We start from the raw sequence: 21,723 nt of genomic DNA on the forward strand, positions 1-21,723 counted from the left end.
ACCTGTATAAAGATAATGTACTGTATAAATAATTCTATACTCTGTACTGAGAAAAGGCTTTCTACGCAGGCCATTGAAGTGTTTTACAATTTTAGAAAGTAGCTCAAGATATGCAAGTGCAAAATTAGTTGATAGGATTCATAAATCTATTTTGTATAATGCAAAATTTGGCAGTGCTAGAGAAACACGATGAAACGGAAAACAGAATAAAATGTTATCATTGTTTTGCTTCTCAATCTAATTTAGTCTAATGAATCTGTATTGCTATATCTCACAGTTATGTACTTTTTGTGCCTCATTTTACTTTCCTCATCTAAAATTGATCAACTTCAACAGCGCTTTTGGAGAAAATGTTTGGCTAACAGGTCAAACTGCAGTTTTGGCAAGACATGCTGTATTATATTAATAATCAAAGTATCTCTAGTGTAATGAGCTTGTACAAAATCTTCAAATCTGCGGGGAATTTTTGGATCTAACAAAAGATTTCTTCATACCAGCAAAACACATTACTTTCTAACTGGTGAAGGAACAAGTTAAGAAAACTACATAAATTGTGAAGATTCTCAATTTTAACCAATAAACATTTATTTGTACACAACATTAAGAAAATGTTGCTTTGATATTCAGTGAGCATTAAACTAAAAAGTGTCAAGCTAAACATGGAACAGTGAGAACTCTCAAGAAAAACAACACTGACTAAATTATACTGTACTGAATGTTTTTGTATTAAACGTGACTGGTAGGTATGCACCAGATCATTGCTCAAAAACATGTGGTTGTATGAACTAAAAATATTTGTAAAGTATACATGTTAGTGTTAAAAAAGAACTGGATCTGATCAATACAGATTCAAAATGGTGCTCTGGTAAAAATCCTTAAAAAGCTATTAAAAATCTATATTTTTTCATCATGATTTGAACTTCACATTTCTTTCACCAGCGTTTAATGAAATCTCACAAAATAAACTTGCAGCAAAGCCTAAAAAAATTAGGAATAAATAGAACTGAACTGTAAAGTGTTTCTGTGCATGCTTGCCGTATGGATGCTATCAGTAGAGGAAGGTACCAAAGCTTCCTTTGCCATTGTGCCTGAACTGATTTCCATGAATGGAAATGAACATTTCCTGTGAGAGTAGATTCTCATCAGCCTGCATGCCCCCAAGTGCTTTCATCCGACTCTTATGAAGGCTTTGCTTCTTGGCCGACGTGGCAACCAGCTCTTGCTTGATGGCATCGTTGCCCTCTGTGAAGTCAGGAGGGATGGGGCGGCTATGTGTGGCGGCTCGGCCTTCTTCCTCCAACTCAACACTGGCCATTTCATCACCATCATCATTATCTGCATCCGTCTCGACCTTGGCTACCTCCGACTCTTTCTCTTCTCCCTCTGGGTTATCTGCCAAACAGATCAGATGCATAAGGCTTGAGAATAGACTGGTTCTGAATGTGTACAGTTGGTTGGTAGCACTATTTTATCTAAAACCTCAACTGTAAAGGAAAATGTCAGTCTAACCGGGGAAAAGGTTTGCACAGAATTACCAGATAAAACCCCGGTTTTGCATTTAAGCCATCATCGGAAAAGCATAAAGCACAGACTGAACACAACTATTAGGTGGTATGAATGGTAGTCAGCCTGAAAATGATGGAGGTACAATAAAAGCATGCTTTGAATCACGTCTGCAGCCCTTTCCTAAATAAAGGGATTCTGCTCATAAACCCTGCTGTTACCGACAAAGTCATTACATGACGTGCAGGTTCATTGTAACACTAGACTGAAATGCTTGAGTCACTTCCTATATTCCAAGAATATAACAAAGAGGGGGAAAAAGTGTTATGTATTTTTTTCTTCTTCATTCACTGCAATAAAATACTTGCTGCTTTAATAAAGACAAGAAAGAAATTATCATAATTCTATAACATACATTTTCTAATTTGTTTTATGTTTAATAAAACTGATTTGATTTGAAACATGTTTTATTTAAATGCACCAATCAGACTAAAAGACTACAAATAATACTACTTGTGTATCTACTGTCCATAAATAACTGTGCAGCACATTAATACAAGCCGGTCACATAAGAACTAGAGACTCAAGCAACTCTTACTGTCTGACTGGATCTCAGGATCTTGCATAATAGCCAATATATTACTTGATTATAATTTTAAAATATATTTCAGGGAATCCTGGATCTGTATTTTCCCAAAATAAAAAGCACCAGAGAGGGAGAGACGCACAAATGTATCCATTAGACAAAAGCAGGCATGAGGGCTGGAAACACGCATAAGAATCGCAGGCCATTTTCTGCACAGCCCTAGCTGGAAGCAAAATGATGGGGTGTACTTTTTCCTTTAAGTTGAGACAACGTCTGCTAAGCATAATTCAGAAATTAAGCACACTCCAGCAGCACACTCCGTTCACAGCTGCCCTTCATTGAATGTCAAGCCTATTTTCATTCTTTCCTCTTCTCCAAAACGGAGCTGCCCTGTAGAGGAAAAACGGCCTGCCAAAGTTATGTACCAAAGGGATGGCAGTCATTATGGACAGGCTTTCCGACAGCCCCAGTGGGGGATTTTTAAAAAACATTTTATGCAAGCGAAAATATTTTCACAGACATTACTACAGGAGAAGGTGGAATACGTTTCACACAGTTAAACCGTGTCCTGTGGGCTCCTTCATGAGCAATATAGGGGTGTAGTGCATGCAGGCATGCATAGAGCAATTTATAATAATGGGGAGTTTCGTTGTGGCCTATTTAATTTGTTGCAAAGATGATGAGACATAGGAAAGCAAAGAACAGCAAGGTTACAGTATTGCTAATAAAAGAAACCAAGGACATGCCACAGTCAAATTATTCAGAACTCTAACATGGTGGCCAACATGAATGTTTCAAGTACGCTGTACATTTATATTATTAATAATAATAATAATCATGATTATTAATAATAATAATGACAACATGCATGCATTGTCCACAGCCAGCAAGCAATTTTTTCGTTTAAAAGACATCTAATAGCTGTCCAGTCACTGAAAAAGACGTCTATGCTAAATCAAGACAAAATAAAAAAGTTAACATTTTAAAAAGTACAAATTTAAAAGATGCCTGATAATAGACCAAAAAAATTAAATGAAATTAATTAATAAAACCATACAACTTGTAATCACTGTTGACTTTGCTAACATGAATATCATTCATCTCACAAGTTATTCTGGCAACAACGACATGCAACCAATAGTTATTTTGGCTAGAAGTGGGTTACTATATCAGGTCTAGGCATTGGCCGGTTACCGGTTTCGAGGTATACAGAGGTTTTAAACAGTCAATGTTTCAAAACCACTAAAATGTTCAGTGATACCGCTTCCAAGGTATGAGCTGTGTTAAATAACTGATAATATTACTTTTAACGTTCAGACATCTATTCAGCCTGCTGTCTGTCTGCTATTGTTTAATTGAATAACTTGCCTTTCCAGATTAAATGTCTGTTCTTCGGCTTGGATTTTGTGAAAAAAAATTCTAAATAAACGCGACGTATAGTCCACTGTGACTTATTTTATTTCGTCTTAATGACACATTTTTGAATGATGCGGTTTATAGTCCGGAAAGTACGGTAAGTCATGTGATTGATTTGATGTTTACATTTAATATACATTACGAAAATATTACATATTTTTTTGAAAGCATATTATAATTTAAAGGCTTTATTTTTAACTGGCATTTGAAAATAAAAAAAATTTGTGTTGCAACGGCAATACCGCAACACTGTGAAACCGTGGTATTTTTACTAAAGGTTATCAAACCGCCAGAATCTTATACCGGCCCATGCCTAATCAGGTCTATAGTTAACCTATACTGTGAAATGACAGTTATTGCTTGCTAGGTTGTGTGTTATAAGTCTTTGCGTGCCGTGCACATTTTTCTAAATTCTTCTTTGGTGTCCCACAGAAGTAAAAAAAAAGTTTAAGAAAAACTATTATTAGTTAACTTTTTGCACCAATGCCAGAGCAGGTGTCAGTATTTCGATTGTATTAGTTTTATAGTTCATGTCCTCCACAGACCAGTACTTCTTAATAACTTTCCTTAATGAACAGGCTGCTATTGTTAATTTGAGCATATGCCCCACTGCCAGGTGAACTGAGGTGACAGAATCAGAGGGAATGAGACAAAGATACCTGCAGCGTTGGGCTCTGCGGGCGAATCCTCCACCGTAGCATCACCTGGCTTGACCAAGATAACACCGTAACCCTGATTGTTGTGTATCACATTATTCACCATGGTGATTTTAGGCATGACGTCCAGCTCGTCTGCAAAATCCTGCCAAAGGAGAAGCAGGGGGAAGGTAAACATGCAGCGTGGCTACACAAATAAATGCGAATGCATGCTCGCACCCTTTTTGGCATATGCAGTATGAGAAAAAATGTTAAAGGCTGGGGAGGCGCTCCATGCACAAAAGCTTTGGGTAGGTAGATAAAATCCAATAATTCCGCTAGAGCTAATTAGGAAGAAATCCCCTCGGAATGCCTCAACCTGAGTGTGCATTTGTGTGCATGTCACGCTTCAAATAATTTAATTTGGTCTGAGGTGAGATAATAACCAATATATAAATTTGATCTTATTTAACGAAATTTAATCAACAAGTGTGTGATTGGGCCAGACCATCAAGCATCCCAAAATACACCCCACAAAAAAGATTTGCTTGTACTGCTAACTGTTCATTGGCTATTTTCTAAGATTTTCTCTGAACTGCGTGAGTGTACCGACCTCTGATGATACAGCTATCACCATCAAAGACGCCCCACAGTGCCCAGCGAAGTCCCATTCCGCTAACACACTTCCCTGAGGGCTTCTAAACCCTGCTTTAATCCACTAGATCATTTGTACAACTTAGACAGTTCTACAACCTCACGATGTTGGGTCTGGCAAGATACCTTCAGTAACCTAGGCAACCATAAGCAGTTACCACGAGGTAGACGGCCTAATCTATAGGCGTTTAGAAAAGCCAAAGCTCATTCGTCTTCCTCACCTTAATCAGGATCCCCTCCTTGCAGTGATGGATACCGTTGCCCACCAAACTGCATACGCTTCCAGGGTAGATCTCCACACCAGCTCCCTGAAGAAAGCACACAGCGACCATCAAAATGATAATGATGTCGGTCAATAATAAAGAGGCACTTTAGCAAATGGCTGATGGTAATTCAATCAAAAGAACGCTGTTGGCCAGTACTACTGCTGAGCCACGCAGTTAAGACGCTGCGTCACATGGCACATGTACTGTAATCACTACTGTACAGGCCAGATGATGGTGCAATAAATTACGCAGTTGACACAAAGTTTTTAAATGAATTCTTAAGGGATGAATTCATGTGCAGCCATGTACGAATTAGTGGGGCTTACCTTCGAGCCATAAAGGTCACACATGTTCATGCTCAGCTGGGAGGCTGATCGTACGATCACACCTGTGGTCTCGCACTGCATCACACAGTTTTCCATTTCTAGCTTGCCCTGACGAACACCTGACAAAAGACATAGGGTGAAAAATAGAAAGACACAGGACAAACAATTGACAGGAAATATGTAAGAGACAAGGCTTAAAGTGACACTTTGTAGTTTTTCAACCTTCATAATATATTTTCAAGACCCTTGTGATGGTACATCGACTTAAAGGGGACAGAGAATGAAAAAACATTTTTACCTTGTCTTTGTTGAATAATGGTAGTCTACCCACATTCACAAACATACAAAAAGTGCTAAACATGCTAAACATCTCAGTCTCACAGAAATTCCTCTTTTAGAAATGTCAGCCAGAAAACACCCCAATCTGAAAAACTGATGCTTATGACATCACAGGCATCTAACTGCCCCTCCACTTTAAAATAATTGGCTAGATTTTTTGAGTGGCAGCAAAGTCAGCCAATCAGTAATGAGATTACAAGTTAAGCCAGTAGGGGGAGCCAAATAGGTGCAAAACCACTTGTTTAAAATCCCCCACCCTCATAGAGCTCTCTGAGAGAGGTTTTTAGGAAGCTTCTTAGGCATTACAGACCCAAACAAAAATGTTTTTGTCAACATGTCACATCACAGAACAAGGATAAATACTCCATACAATCATTCTATGTCAACGTTAAAATAGGTTGAATGACGTGTCTACCATAGCCTGGCGGGGTTTGTATCGCTTTTACTCGTGCTTTTAAACTTGGGGTTTCGGGTAGTAACCCGGGCACAAAAAGAACTACAAAAATCTGCTTTGCGGCATACGTCACTTCCTCCACTTCCTCAAATTCGGACGTGAGAGCGCAACTATTTATTTTCTTGATGTTTTTGTCATGGCCAAGGCAGCAACTAGGGAAAAGAAACCCAAGGTTTACAAACCAAAATAACTAACTTCCAGTAATGACCGGTCGCATATGAACACACGTTCACGAAAGACTTTGTTTTCAGCATATGTAGCGCACAATACGTAGCGGTATAGTGACGAACGTAGAACACAGAGAGCAAAACAAAACAGCAGTCAGGAAATAGAAATCTAAAACAGGTATGTTTGTCACTACACCACATGTCTGGTACACTACGTCCTACATCATATGTTTGAAACGCACTCTCTCATGAACAAGCACCATTACTGGAAGCTAGTTATTTTAGTTAGTTATGTTTTAAATATTGATTTTTTTACAGAATCGCATTGATTGCTGTAAGGCCTTTATTAACCACATGGAGCCGTGTGGATTATTTCTGTGAAGACTGGATGCATGTTTTTTGGGCTTCAAATCAAAAGCACCATTTACTTCCATTATAAAGCTGGGAACAGCCAGGACATTTTCTAATATAACACCAATTGTGTTTGTCTGATAAACATGTAATCATACATTGAGGATGGCTTGTGGGTGAGTTAATCATGGGGCCATTTTCATTTTGGGGTAAACTCTCATTTAAAGGCTAGTCCTCCTAGACCAAAACACGTTTTTGCTGTTGCAAATAACTTCCACTGACAAATCTTAAAACATGCCATTTTTTTTCCTCAAAATACTTACCACCAGTAAAAAAATGTTGGCAAGTGTACTAAAGATGCTTAAACAGCTAAAGCCAGGACTAAATTAAAATAAGCCTTGTCTGTAAAACCAGGCCAAGCAAAGCCACACATTAAGTAACATATTAAAACAGCCATAGAGCAAACCCATGGCTGTTACTATAAACAAATTGAAAACTCTCACAGGGATCAAATAAAATTTTAGCATATCTTGAAAACAAATTTACATTTCTTAAATGTGACCCATTGATTTTGTCTGTCCCAAAATCCAGCAGGCTGCTACAAAGGAAGCATTTCTTCAAGTACATGAAGACTATTATAACATAACACGTACAAATTACAAACATTACTGCCTATATGTTAACCACTCAAATGTAGCTGTCTGCGTAAAGGCTTCCTAATCAGTCAATTATAAGGTTTTGTCCCAGACAGGAACCCGTCTAGGTGATAGGCAGCAAAGCAGCTAAACAAACACGACACGAAAACCCCAAATTTATTTTGCCTTTTGACTTATGTTGCCTTAGAGACCACATAAATGTCTGAACTAAAGTGCCAGTCAGCCCTTTGGTGGATATATTGCATTCAAGAGGTGCAGTCCCTCAGGATTTATTAACTGAAGCCTGTTTTCAGAGAACACAGTTGGTAAAGAGCAAACGGGGCCAAGCGATTCATCTGAAACTCACACAAGATGCCTTCAATGGCGTCGCGCTGGATAAACTTCAGATTTGAGAGTTTGACATTCGCTCCTGTTGACTCCACAAAAGCGTCACCCTTGTTACGCTTCTCGATCACCACGTCATCTGGCAGCCCGTATCCTGAGAAGACAGAAAAAATAGCTTTGGAGAAACTGCTTATCCAAGTGTGTATTGATGGCTTTTTGACACGTATGGTGTTTTTGTTTTAAATACAATGAAAGTGAGTGGTGAACGTGAATGAATGTCCTTTTGTGTTGTATTAGTCGAAAGACCACAAAGGAAAATGCTAGAGTCGCCATTCACCGTATTAAAAAAAAAAAAAAAATCAATGTTAACATTTTCCAAAATTACTCATGTTCCATTTAAAAAAGGAAATGATACATGTAAAAACATGATGGTAATTAAATGATGAACACAGTGTCATTTCTGGGTGAACTATCCTCTTTAAGGGTATCTGACAGGTCCTTAACCCTGATGGATCACTGCCATTTATCACTGCACAAAACATTCAGCTAAGGACATCTCATTATAGTAAAACCTCTCCATAAAAGACCCCATTCTCAATGGAAATGAGACAGTCTCTCGATCTGGACACATGGTTTTTAAATGACCATCAACAAACGTGTGGAGTCTACAGTGTCCAGAAGAGCCGATAGCCAAGCAGCATCTCAGTTTCAGATAATGGTGGCAGGTCAAAGACAGCGGCGGTTCAAAGCATCTGACTTTGACAGCCCAGCTTCATTACACAGCGTTCTGACAGATGATCCTGAAGCAGATTTTTTCCAAGAGTTTTCTAACAATGCCCAGATGAACTTCAGCACGCTGGTCAGCTCTCACAAACTCCTTTCAAATGCCAAAGGCTGAATATAGACCGATAAGGTCACGCCATCATTCCCACATCCACGTCTGCATGTAACGGCAGTGGAATCGCTCGAAGATCTCATCGTAATTGACAGCGGTGGGATGCACTAGACAGGAGTAAATCAGAAACCAGCTTCTTTTACAAAACATGATCTTGAAAGTCTCAATGAGCCACTTTACTAAAAAAATCTTATTTACGGCTCCTTCAAATAATCTTTGTGATAAAGCTGCGGCATGAGACAGAACAACGCGAGACGTTCTTGCTAAATATCAAAGACCTTAAGTGAGCGAGCAGAGCTGGTTTATGGTAATTTGGCAACGGTCTAATTGAGTTGCTCTTCTTCTGCAGTACAGCCAGCAGCCGCCTGTGTTGTTATCTCAATTTTCAGGGCTTCCCAGACGCTGCAGGAGGGCCCGACAAAGCACACAAAACCTCCCTATTTAAACAGCGTCCTCAAGGCCTCTTTTCCTTTTCCTCATTTGACTTCATCGCTATCTGACTTTGCAGGTCGTCCATTTGCATAAAGAGACTTGACCCTGACCCCGCATTCTCACCGCTCGCATGCCCGCCAACAATATTCCTGAATTAATTCCTGGCCCCCATTATAGGGTGGCTGTTACTGCGCCATCGAGCTCAATTACCTCGGCAGGCATCCTGATATCACGCACCGGTTGCTGCGTTCATTTAACTCACATCCAGGGAGCCATTTTGGCAAACAAAGCCCAGTGCCAGGCTATTGACTTACTGTTATGAAGCATGCTGTACCACAAAGCTTTATTAAAGAGAAATGAATCATACATAAAAGTAATTTTCTCCGAGTTTTAGATAGGACTGTGAAAATGAAGTACCTTGCAATCAGCCAGGTGAGAAAGGTGAATACATGAAGAGCACTGCGGCACAAATACATCACGATACAATGCAAACGCATCCAATTGAAACCAATTTAAAGAGTTTTCAGGGGTGTGAGAGGTGACGACAGTTGATAGAGTGAGTTATGTGATTACCTTCCACCTCAATAGAGTCAACGATACTGATGGAGCTGGTGATGATGTAGAGGCCTGGGCACACAATGACCACGTCCCCTTCATAGCACGCACTGACCGCAAGCACTGGGTCACTGTGAAACTTGGATGAAAGAACATATTAGTCTAACACAAATCACCTTTGTCCTGAAGAAAAATAAAATGTGAGCCTGTCTGTAAAAAAAAAAAATTACTCATGTGAAAATATAACCTTGATATCTTTAATATGGACTTAGTTAATTCATGTCAAAGATTACAATTCTCATAATTATGTTATGAGACCTAAGATAGATTTCAAATAATGAAAACTTTCAAAATATTGGACAATTAGTCTGACATTCACACATATTTAGAGCGAATGTGTCTCTGTAGGTGTTATCAGAGCACACATGCCTGCACAATCTTAACAAGTTCTTGAGGGATAAACTAGCTCACTGAACAAGAGAGATCAAACATGAGCCAGTGCATGAACAAAATATTTTAACAAACCTTTACTCATCCTGCATTATAATAACAGCGTGACACATTAGCAATCATATCCTCCTCCTAACAGCTGCTTTCTGAACAAACCACTCTTATTTCAAACCCGTCTAGCCATCTAAACAATCACCGAGAGCCTGGACACTCAGCCTTTAATCTTAATTTGAGAAAAAGATGGAAAAGCAAGGAGTCCTCCAGCGCACTTCAAGTTTTACTGCCAAAATTATTCACTCGGCCCTACTGGTCATAAAATTACACTAGCGCAAGTAAAATCGATGATTTGATTTTTTCTAAGAGCTCCGAGGCGGCCAGCACTGTCAGGCAGATATTAACCTTTAAGAGGTAAAACCCAGGAAATTAAAAGACAGCGGTCAGACGCAGAGCAGAGAGACAGAAAAAGGAGAGGGAGATTACTTTGAGGATTGCGCTCTTCCTGCTTTTTCCTAATGATCAGACAACCTCAATTCAGATCCAATTCTCTATATAGCCTAAGTGACATTTTCCATCTCAAATATCATGTTTTTCCACCCAAATGCCTTGTCATTACTAAAAACTGCTTTCAGAGCACAAATGCATGATCACCCTGCCACAACCTCCAATTACAATGGTGGCACAAATGAAAACAACACCATTATTCTGCAAAGGTGACTGTAAGGTCTTCTGTCCAGCTGTGCAATAAAATGAAGAAGGTTTATACACATACCTGCACTTCAAACTCTTCACTCGAGTAGCAGGGCATCAGTTTGTCAGTGATTAAGCTTTGGAGCTGATGAACTGTGGCCGAGGCAGATACCAGGTGGACCACACGGCCTCCGGCAGGACGCGGACCCTTCGCCCTACATGACTGCTGACCAGAGTTCACCTTGTATCCCAGAACATACCTGCAATGAACAAGCAGGTGCTGTGGGTCAGCAAACCATTGAACTAACAGATAACCCTTTCAACAGCGGTCACCTTTCTGAGAACATCTAGAATCTGAACACTAGGAAAATTACAGAACGGTGCTAGGGATGTGCCGATACCACTTTTTTGGAGTACGAGTACGAGTACTTGCATTTCAGTACTTGCCGATACCGATACCGAGTACTTAATAAAAAACATGATTTAAATTTACAGGTAACAGCTTTAGTCATATAATTTAACAAAAAAACAAGGGACTAGTTTTCCAGTTTGTTGTAAACTCTGCCTCTTTGGACAACACAAGAGGCATTAACCCCTTACACGCCGCTCAAACATAGACATTTCTCAGACCGTGGTATCGATCCCTGGTATCGGGGGACTTTTAACGAGTACGAGTACTTTAGAAAATGTGGTATCGAGGCCGATACCCGATACCAGTATCGGTATCGCTGCATCTCTAAACGGTGCATATTGATCCCAAAGTTCAAAAAAATCACATTTATATTGATCACATTACTTTGCTGATTAAATTGGAATTGAAGATCTGCACCATACTGGGGCCATATGTGTGCATGACAGTTATCCATCACAAAAGGCAGTACTAACCTGAGCAGCGGGTTCTCAATAATACGTAGTTTGCGCTTAAGTGCTTCCAGCTGCTCATACATGCGCAGCCCTTCCACCATGGACACGTTGTCTAGTTCTGATTCAGAGTCACTGTTCAGGCCACTTCGCAGGCTGGAAAACTCCTGAAACTTCTTCAAGCATAAACCCAGCAGAGAATGATACTCGGCTACAAGACCGGCTGGAACACGGTCCTCCAGAATATCATAGTAACTGTTGGAGACAAGAAAAGGGTGTGAGTTGACAAAACTAAGCCATATTTTCTTAAATATTAGTGTGTCTGTTATTAGCAAACACGAAACATAACTATAAATTGTTTTTTGTTAAGCGACCTGACTGGGCCGACATAACAGCATTGGCGTGAACAATAGCATTACAACAACACTGTTCAATAGGAAATTTGTAACAATGGTGCCATTAGACTATTTAATGTCTGACATCATTTCCACTGTTAAGTATGTGCCAAGAGTTTCAAAGTAAACATCCCAGACAGCAAACACAAGGAAATAAATATTAAACAGCTTATTTATTTGCACTATACATTATTACCAAAGTAAGTTCCCATGCATTACTCAAGAAGCCATTTATAGTGTTGTCTTGCAATAAACCATTTATTAGTTTGTCAACAGTGCCACCTGGTGGTCAGAGCAATTCAGCCTACAACCAAAGGACACTTACAGCCTGAGACGAGGCTCCACACACCGAACAAAGTAATCGAAGTCATCATCCTCATCCTCTTCATCCCACTTTCTCCAGATATGCTTATAGAAAAACCTGTTGGAATAGTGAGAGAGGATCAGAGAGGGACAAATAAAGAGGATAGCAAAACAGAAAGAGAGGGACGGAGAAAGAGAAGAACAGTGAGGGAGAGAAAGGGACAGGGACAGAAAGAGTCAGTCAGTGGGGGCGGGTAAAGAATTGCATTAGCAACACAATGTTCATGGGTTCGATCTGCATGCTAATCGAAATTATTGTATACTGTAGAATGCATGGTAAGGGGGTGTCATTTTTGGTTAAAAGCATCTAAAAAAATGCATAAATGTAAATAGAAGAGTAGGAAAGTGAGAATGACCAAAAACTTGCAAAACCAGTCAGTTCAGTACAGAGATAAACCCCATCAAAATCACAAACCAAGTTTCAGGTGAGCTTAGACTATGGATCTGCATGACACATTGAATGAGGGGTAAACCACCCTTATATAAGGCTGTTTTTGTAGGCAATAACGAAGCATCATCTTTTAGGAATAAACATCATTTGAAACATAAGTATAATTATTTTTTTAAAGGTGGGGTGCATGATTTTTGAAAAACACTAGGAAAGGGAGTCGGGCCAAGTACCAGAACACACTTGTAGCCAATCAGCAGTAAGGGGCATGTCTACTAACCGACATCGTTGCCTAGGGGGTGTATATGTTGGGCGGGTCTATCAAAAGAAGGTCAAGATTCTATTGGGGTAGGGGCGTGCGTGTTTAGGTGATTTCAAATATCAACACTGGCTTTCAGAGATCATGCACCCCGCCTTTAAGTGTAAAGTATATACTTTAGAAAAAGTTAACTAACCTGAGGTGCTCCAGGGCCAAAGCAGTCTGATCAAATTCACCAGACTCATCGTAGACCACACAGAGTTCAAGAAGAGGCACTTTATGAAGTGTGGCCTCTAGCAAATCCTTCATGGACTCTTCAGTAAGCTCACAGCCTCTGGTTTCACATTGCATCGGTACTACCAGCTCCACCTTTGCCTTTAGCTCTTTACAGTCCACATCAACAACCTGCAACAGCAACACTCAGACTTCAAAGTCTATTTTAGATGCTTCATCATAAGTAGATACCCAAACATCTGTTTTAATTGTATTCAATCACGCTTCAATCCATTTACCTCTACCACCACATCAAACACATCAGTGTGCCATATAGCCTGCCAATCACAAGGCTCCACAATCTTCTCAAGGTACTCGGCAGTGAAGGCCTCCACTTCAGATATTTTACAGTCACCTATGAAAGATTTCAACTACTTTTAATACACTTATAAAGTCCTTTATTAATCCTGTGTTTGAAATGTTTGAACTGTTACCAAGCATGTAGTCCTGATATGCTTTGAATCTCTCGTAGTACAGAAGGTGATCTGTCTGGAAGGTGTCCGGCAGTTCTCCATTTCCTGGCCTCTCCGCTCGCCTTAAATGTGTGCAAGTTCCCTCATCGATGTTTAGATAATGAGTACCGCTGTCATCATCATCATCGTCGTCATCTTCTGTCTGAAATAACTCTAATAAAATATTAAAGAAAGAAAGAAATCTGGATGTTAAGTAACAATTGGAATATATTGCCCCAGTCTACTGTAAAACAGTCAGCAGTGTTCAACAGTTAAATCCTAGTAAATGCCATAATTAGCCTTTAATTAAAAAAAATAATACAAATTCTAATGTTTTTTTTTTTTTAAACAATACCATTATGCACTTATGAACTGTTTTCCATGATAAAAAAACAAAATTCCTTTATATAGTGTGTTTGGGTCTTATTCAAGTAGGATTTAATAATGTTTTACTGGTTCCCATCCACCCACCCAACCCAAGCAGTAGATACCTACAGAGACCCATTAAAACCATCCAACTAACTCCCATTAATAATTATAAAATACATCAACACTTCCATGATGGTTTTTATAATTTTTTCAACAGAGAGCAACCTTGATCAATAAGGAACATAAGTGATGTGTCATATACCGACGGGCAAGAAGGTAAAACGTCAAGTGCAATAAATTATCAATCATTCATACAAGTAAGTTATACAAACATGACAAACCTTTAGAAACCCGAGAGGGGTTTAGTAGTCTGATGTCAGTGCAGTTAGACTCTGTATTTCCATCTATCCGTTGATCGACACTATGATCTGATTCTGGATCATTTACGGCGGAATCTTCACTGGTCAGTTTGATGATTATTTCCACGCTGTTTTCAGCTTCCTCTCTCATCTCCCCCTCTGGCTTTGAGCAGGCAACCTCCTCCGCCATCACTAAAGTAAGTTATATAGCTTAAATTTGTCTACAATAAACGACGAACAATGCTTTTAATAAACTAAACGTGATTATATTCGCAGTTAACTGACTATACGGTCTCCTCCCTTCAGTTGTATTTTCAAACGTTTCCCGGGTGGAGCGAAAGAGCCCATTCGGCCCAATAAACTGACGGGGGCGGAGCCAACTGACGCACTCTTAAAGGGGTACGTTGGCCGCAAAATAACGATTTTGTTTATTTTCATTTAACAATTCTTCCCTTTCGTGTAACTTTCTGACATCCGTGCAACCAAAATAAATAAATAAAGTGTTTAGGTACAGTAATAAAGTGACAGCCTCAGTGATTATTCACTTTCATTGTATGAAAAAATGCATATAAAGAAAATGCAGATTGATTCAAACGATGCATGTGTTGGTTAAATCGTTTTTAACGAACTTTTAAAAATAAGGAATATAAATAGATATTTATTTTCACATTTTTGCACCATTTCACTTCTTCAGCTCTGGCTAAATGCCGTGCTCGATTTCTCAGGTCTGATCTATGAATCGTTGATCTGCTTCATTTGTCTGTCCTCTCAGCGCACGTGTAAAGCCGCAGTGTATTCTGGGTTGTGTATGTGTTTTGAAGTATGGAACGTAAGTAAATTTTTATTGTTATTCAGCAAATTTGCAATTCTAACTGTTTCTTGTTGAGATTGTCATGATTGTCATTGTCATCTTAGTTACACTGTTTTGACTGTTTGCGTTTGCAACTTAGGTGTTGTTCATTCACGGATTCCTTTAGAACAAGGTGCTATTTTGGGAGTTCAGGTGACTAACATTAATGATATTTATTTATTTTTCTAAACATAATTACGTTTTCCCCTTTAGAATAAGAAATTGTTCACGTGTATAAATGGGATAACGCTGTATGCTTTGCAAACTAGTATAATGGCACTCTTGTAATTTGTCAGTCTCGACATGGAAAGGCAGCAGAGGATTTTACCAACGCTTTCATTGAGAACAGCCTGCCTCGACTGAATACTGTAGCCATTGAGGATTTAATGTACCGCAAGGCAGTAGTACTGGAATATGCAAGACCAAAGAAGAAAAGAAAGAAGAAGAAAGCCAAAGGGCTGAATGCCAAAGAGAGACGACAGCTGAAAATATTCCAATTGAAACCTGAACATCAAAAGTGGGTGCTATATTTTATAATTCATTCTCAATTTAAAGCACTTAAATGTGCCATTCGATAAGTGTAATACATCAAACAATGAATGACAAAGGCTATACAACTCCCACAACAACAACAAACAATATGTTTATCCTTGTAGATATGAACTCTTCTTACCTCTGCATGAGCTTTGGAAACAGTACATTGTTGATCTATGCAATGGATTGAAACCAGAAAGGTATGATGCATGTTGTAAATTGGTTCGGACAGTTTTTGCTTTTATGAATTTGTTTGGATATTAAATCTTCGGTAGTGGTTTGTGCTCCATGAATGTGCTGCCTGTTTCTGTTTTAATGTAGCAACCCACAGATGATCCAGCAGAAGCTCTTGAAAGCTGATTTCCATGGTGCCATCTTAACAGGTACTAAGTAATACAAATAAGGATATTTCTGCATAAAAGTGCACATGTTTGCTTGCCCAGTATAGTCAGATTAGTGATTAACTGGTGATGTTTTTTCATGATGTTCTGTTTCTTTGTTACAGTGGTCAGATCAAAATGCCCCTCGTATGTGGGTCAAACTGGTATTCTGGTACAGGAACTGAAGCACATCTTTAAAATAATCACAAAAGAGGACAAAATTAAAGGTACAATCCTGAGGATATTTATAGTTTATAAAATGAGATCTAGATTGGAGTGCTTTGTTATTGTGCATGATGTGGATTGCTGAAATTTCAGAACAAGGTATTGCTGCGTGCACACCACCAGCGACTAGCAATGGTGACGTGATGCAATCCTGTTCATTTCAGTGGAAGCTTGGTGACTTCCAGCAACACATGCGTCAGTTGGTGACAGGAAGTTTGTGTGTTCAGCTACGTGACAAAGTTAAGAATGTTAACTTCATGCAAATGACAAGTGACTTTTGGGGGTGGCTTCCAATGAGAGTGAAACAGTGGAGTTCACGTCTTTTGTCATTTACTGAGAAGATGGTTGCTCATTTGTTTATAGTTGTTACTATGACAACCAGAATTAGGAACGCCTTCTAAGGACCTTGTTGAAAGAGATGAGCGACGCACAGCTACAAAGTCTCTGGCAGTGTGCGCACAGCATTACAGTCCTGGGACTTCTGATGTTCACCTTCAAAAACATGTTTACTACGCCATTGAACTAGTTGTTTTGAAATGTATTATTTATGGCATTATTATATTTATAAAATGAACATCTTTCATCAGCTTTTCTACAGAATTGCCCACAGAGACCTTATGCATGCCATCAGTATTTTGTCCACTAGGGGGAGCCTGTCAGCAAAACATACTTGTGTACATGAAATTACCGTTTTCTAAAATGCTGTTCTTTAGGGTTTTTAAGGAAACCATGTTGCCAAGTCAGGAATTTTATGTTTTGCATGCTGTTAATTGGTCAAGTCATATTCTTATCTTGCTGTGTCATTTTCCTACTGAATATAGTTAGTATCCATGTCTTGAACATTTTTACAACATCTGTTGACAAGTTTAGTTTTTTTGCATGATAGCTGCTCCATTGGGACATTATTAACATCTGAAACATTGTTGCTTATTGTAGGAATATGTTCTTTTTTTCTTTGGATACTGACTCTCTCTTTCTCTCTCTCTCTTGTTCTCTCTAGTAATCCCTAAAAGGAATAGTGTGTTCAGTGTGGAGATTGGTGATTTCATTACGCACATCTATGGCAGTAAGTTTGAACTGCGCTCCAGTGAACGGTCAGCAAAGAAATTTAAAGTTAAAGGAACTATTGACTTGTAATGGAGAGCCATTGTAACTGTGATACTCTGAAGAGGTGACATCCAATCCACAGTTCTTCTTCATTATGGACACATTTTTATGAAATTAATATTTTTCATGAAGGTTTGCCGCGGGACTGGTATGCCTGTTTTTCCATTTGATGTTTTGTGTCCCAAAACATGTTTTGATGTTTTGTGTCTTATGTGAGCATTCAGTAAAATGTTTTTATTTATTTGAGATCTCCACTAGGTGGTGACATAATACATTTTGTTTGTGTTAAAAAAATAATGAATGACTGCACATCTTAGCTATAAATTAGTCAGTATATAAGACTTCTTAGTTAAAATGTAACTGAATGAATGCCTCTCAATTCCTTGTTTTCTTTCTCTGGACTTTTTTTTAAACTCATGTTAGTGCAGTGGTTCCCAAACTGGGGGGGTGCACGAGATGGTGCAAGGGGGTTCTCTAGTTTTATGACATTTAATAAAATTCATTACTTTTATCATAAATTCTGTGTAATCAAACCTCAGAAAAATATACAACAACAACATTTATTTGTATAGCATGTTAAAAACAACACCTGTTGACCAAAGTGCTTTCCATTCACTACTTGCATAAGACAAGGAAGTCAAAGCACATCACACAATAAAATTTCCAATGCAAGTCTCTCAATGGCAGTTTAAAAACAGACTTCACCACTATGAACAATTATAAGCAGCCGAATAAAAATACATTTTCAGTAAAGATTTAAACATTCCAGCGAGTTGCAGGCTCTAATATGAGACTGTAGGTTGTTTCAAAGCCAAGGGGCGGCCACTGAAAATGCAAGATCCCCTTTAGTTTTTAGCCTGGATTTTGGGACACTCAATTTAAAACCAAAGGATGACCACAACAATGTAGTAGGGTCGGAAAAAATCAACATGTCAGCAATATATTCAGGCGGCAAGCCCGTGTAATCCTTTAAAAACCATTAGCAAGACTTTGTATTGTACTCTAAATTCCACGGGCAGCCAATGCAAAGAAGCAAGCACCGGAGAAACACTTTCATATTTCCTAGTGCCAGTTAATAGCCTAGCCGCTGCATTTTGAACTAATTGCAGTCGTGACAACCGCTTATTTGGCAGCCCCAAATATAAAGAATTGCAATAATCAAGTCTGAAAGCATGTATAACCATCTCCAAATACTTATAATTCAGAAAACTCTTTAATTTGGCAATACCCCTAAGTCTAAAGAAACTGGCTTTCACCACCGCATTTTGTTTATTAAATTTCAACTCCGAGTCGAATAGCTACTTACCAACAGCACTGAATTATATAATTTCATATATGTTTAATTAAAATTGTAAGTTTGATATTGTTTGGGAGACGAAAAGGGATGAACCCTACACAAAGGGGGGCACTCTCCGAAAAGTTTAAGAAACAACTGGGTTAATGTAATGTTGATTTAAATGTAATGTTGATCTCCACATCAGTATTTTGTTTTAATAAACATCATATGACCTCCAAGTCAGGACTGATAAGCAAATATCATGCTTTCACATCACATTTAAAAACTTTTTTTACCTTAATGGCTGATATGACAGTATATAGAGATAATTCACATAAATTAGGATTTTTTTTACAGAATGAAATGACCGCCAAAAGTGTCCCAATATATTGCATATATTAGCAAAATAATTTAACACGCAGTGAGAGATTTGTGTAGTCCTTACCATTTAATTTAAGTATAAACATATGGTCAAGTGCAGTATTTTCAACAAAAGACTTGGTTCAAATTATGCTGATGGGAATTCATGTTGTATCTGTATTTCTTTATGTAGTTTTCCTTTTCACATGTGGTGAACTTCTTTGACTGTTTACAAGTTTTTACAACAGTTTTTTCTTAGTGATACTTGTTTGGCATTTTCCTTAAGCAACTTGTCAACGCCCCTTCTCGTAATCCTCTTCTTCTAAAGTAGGGGCAAAACAGGTTGTGCTTGTAAATTCATAACTGTCTAATAAGTAAAACATTACGGTTTATACAAAAGTATATCATCTCAATTTTTTTCATGTCACAGTTAACACTAGTCTGATTTTATGTACTGAAATAAGAACATGGATGTCATCATTCTTCTAAATAAATGGAAAGCATGTACATGATTCTGATGTGAAATCCCTTTACCAAGAAAAGAGGTGCGGTACAGTACATTTAATCTCTCCTCCTCTCAAGTCACTGTTTAAACGTTGCATCTAGAATGTGTTTCCCATAAATCACAGTTTATATTACCACAGGAGACATTGCATATTATTCTAATAAATACATTTTTGTGCAATCTGTACGAAATTTGCCTGTAAACTTGTAAGACTTCTTATATGCCACTTTTTAATAGTTTCAGTCTTTGTGTGATAGATAGATAGATCGATAGATAGATAGCTGCATGTATACACATGTTCAACATGATTCATTTTGTTTTCTTGTAGACATAACAATTCTGATAAGCCACTTATGAGGAAGATACTGTTTTTTATTGCGTAGTTTCTCAGAGCTCTGGCATTGCTTGGTTGAGCTGGAATTTCCCTGTTTCAGACAGGAAGGACAAGTTTATGAGACTGGTATAAAAGCCGGTCTGAAGTGAAATTTGTTTTGTTATACACTACACAGCCAAGCATTCAGACAAACACTTGCAGACAAAATCAGCTAATTTTATTGTAGCTTCAAGAACGAAGAAACTGCAAACATACACAGTGTCAGTATTCCACCAAATTCAGGTATGTGCTGTTACTTATTTAATATACATTTCGAATGACCAAGTAGATATATTTGTGCCACCATATTTATTTATTAGTTTGTTAGGGTGCATTAAGTGATTTAAAAGTTTTATTTAAATTATTTTCATTATACTTTCTAAAACCATCTTGACAGATGTATTCCTCTGTTGACAGTCCATTGAAATAAACTTTTATGTTTTTAAATGTTTTACAGAAAACTCTCACCAATGGCAGAACATCTGACCTTGTCGAGAGAGAATCGTGAGCGCATCCAGGCTGTGGAGAGCACTTTCGGTCGCACTGGAAATACCCTTCAAATACCTGGCCGTGTCCTAGTGGGAGAAGGTCGCTTGTTAAAGTTTTGCAGACGTGGACCCAAACCCAAGGTGTTTTTCCTCTTCAACGACATCTTGCTCTACGGCAGTATCATGGTGCCTGGCCGCTGGAATAAGAAAAAGCAGATCATTCCTCTGGAAGAGGTGGAGCAGGAAGATCTGAAAGACGGACAGGCCATGGCCAACCAGTGGCTTATTCGAACACCACGCAAGTCCTTCTATGTGGCGGCAGCCTCGCCTGAGGAGAAGCAAGCATGGATGGAGCACATTGAGCGGTATAAGGCCCAGCTTTTGCAAAACAAAGGCCTCACTATTGACCGCACTGCCAAGAGAACCTTTGCTGCTACATGGATTCCTGACACCGCTTCAGAAATTTGCATGCGCTGCTCGGATCGCTTCACCGTTGCTAATCGGAGGCACCATTGCCGGAGGTGTGGGTTTGTTGTATGTGGAGCTTGCTCGAAGGACCGGGCCTTGCTACTCAATATCTCTTCAAGCCCTGTAAGAGTCTGCTGCCGTTGTATAAATTACCTGAAGGACCAGGGTGAACAAGAGAAGAGACAGCAAAGGGACAAGGCAAAAAACTTTCAAAAGAATTCTTTGGAAGACTTGGGACTAAACTATGAATATAAGAGTTCCAGCAAAGAAAACATAGAACAGGACAGCAAGTATCAAGTGACCACCAAATGGTTCAATGACCGGCAAGTTAATGTTTCCCCATACTGCTACATAAAACCTGAGCACATGAAACCTCCTCTCACTGGACTATAAACCAAAAAGAAGAAAATTAAAGAGCACCTAAGTTATTATGAACTATGCTGGAACTGCTTCAGCAGGTTAATAGGGAAGATTACAGCAGTTATAAAGTATTTTACACTAGAGACACTTCTACAAAAAGTATTTTGCACTTGTAAATATATATTTATTTGTCTGTTTGTTTGTATTACACTTGCATTGTTTAGTGAATGTTGTGTATATTTATTTATCGAGTGATAGCAAAATATAAATGAGTAAAAAATGTATTTTAAATAAACAAGATTATAATAAAATATGTTGCCTTTTTATTACTCGCACACATACAACCACACAAATTTAACTATAATTTTAATTAAATATTAGC

At 38.6% G+C, this 21,723-nt stretch overlaps 3 protein-coding genes across 3 annotated transcripts; 2 read left to right on the forward strand and 1 right to left on the reverse strand.

Moving 5' to 3' along the window:
* Positions 1-575: 575 nt before the first annotated feature.
* shcbp1 (SHC SH2-domain binding protein 1) lies at positions 576-14,726 on the reverse strand. The gene is made up of 13 exons (XM_065289283.2): positions 14,398-14,726; positions 13,670-13,861; positions 13,475-13,590; positions 13,159-13,367; positions 12,278-12,373; positions 11,582-11,812; positions 10,779-10,956; positions 9,578-9,698; positions 7,700-7,831; positions 5,387-5,505; positions 5,016-5,102; positions 4,165-4,306; positions 576-1,392 (listed from the first exon to the last, which is right to left on the reverse strand). The coding sequence occupies exons 1-13, from the start codon at positions 14,603-14,605 to the stop codon at positions 1,049-1,051; spliced, it is 2,175 nt and encodes a 724-aa protein (XP_065145355.1). The 5' UTR covers positions 14,606-14,726; the 3' UTR covers positions 576-1,048.
* Positions 14,727-15,165: 439 nt separating this feature from the next.
* On the forward strand, positions 15,166-19,654 carry pop4 (POP4 homolog, ribonuclease P/MRP subunit). Its single transcript, XM_065289281.1, has 7 exons — positions 15,166-15,244; positions 15,366-15,418; positions 15,562-15,782; positions 15,922-15,999; positions 16,121-16,182; positions 16,305-16,406; positions 17,405-19,654. The coding sequence occupies exons 1-7, from the start codon at positions 15,238-15,240 to the stop codon at positions 17,539-17,541; spliced, it is 660 nt and encodes a 219-aa protein (XP_065145353.1). The 5' UTR covers positions 15,166-15,237; the 3' UTR covers positions 17,542-19,654.
* A 293-nt stretch (positions 19,655-19,947) lies between these two features.
* LOC135778747 (pleckstrin homology domain-containing family F member 2-like) lies at positions 19,948-21,631 on the forward strand. The gene is made up of 2 exons (XM_065289280.2): positions 19,948-20,268; positions 20,483-21,631. The coding sequence occupies exon 2, from the start codon at positions 20,496-20,498 to the stop codon at positions 21,372-21,374; it is 879 nt and encodes a 292-aa protein (XP_065145352.1). The 5' UTR covers positions 19,948-20,268; positions 20,483-20,495; the 3' UTR covers positions 21,375-21,631.
* Positions 21,632-21,723: the final 92 nt, after the last annotated feature.

The sequence above is a fragment of the Paramisgurnus dabryanus genome, chromosome 2 (genome assembly GCF_030506205.2).
Source record: "Paramisgurnus dabryanus chromosome 2, PD_genome_1.1, whole genome shotgun sequence".
In the NCBI taxonomy this organism is placed as follows: Eukaryota; Metazoa; Chordata; class Actinopteri; order Cypriniformes; family Cobitidae; genus Paramisgurnus; species Paramisgurnus dabryanus.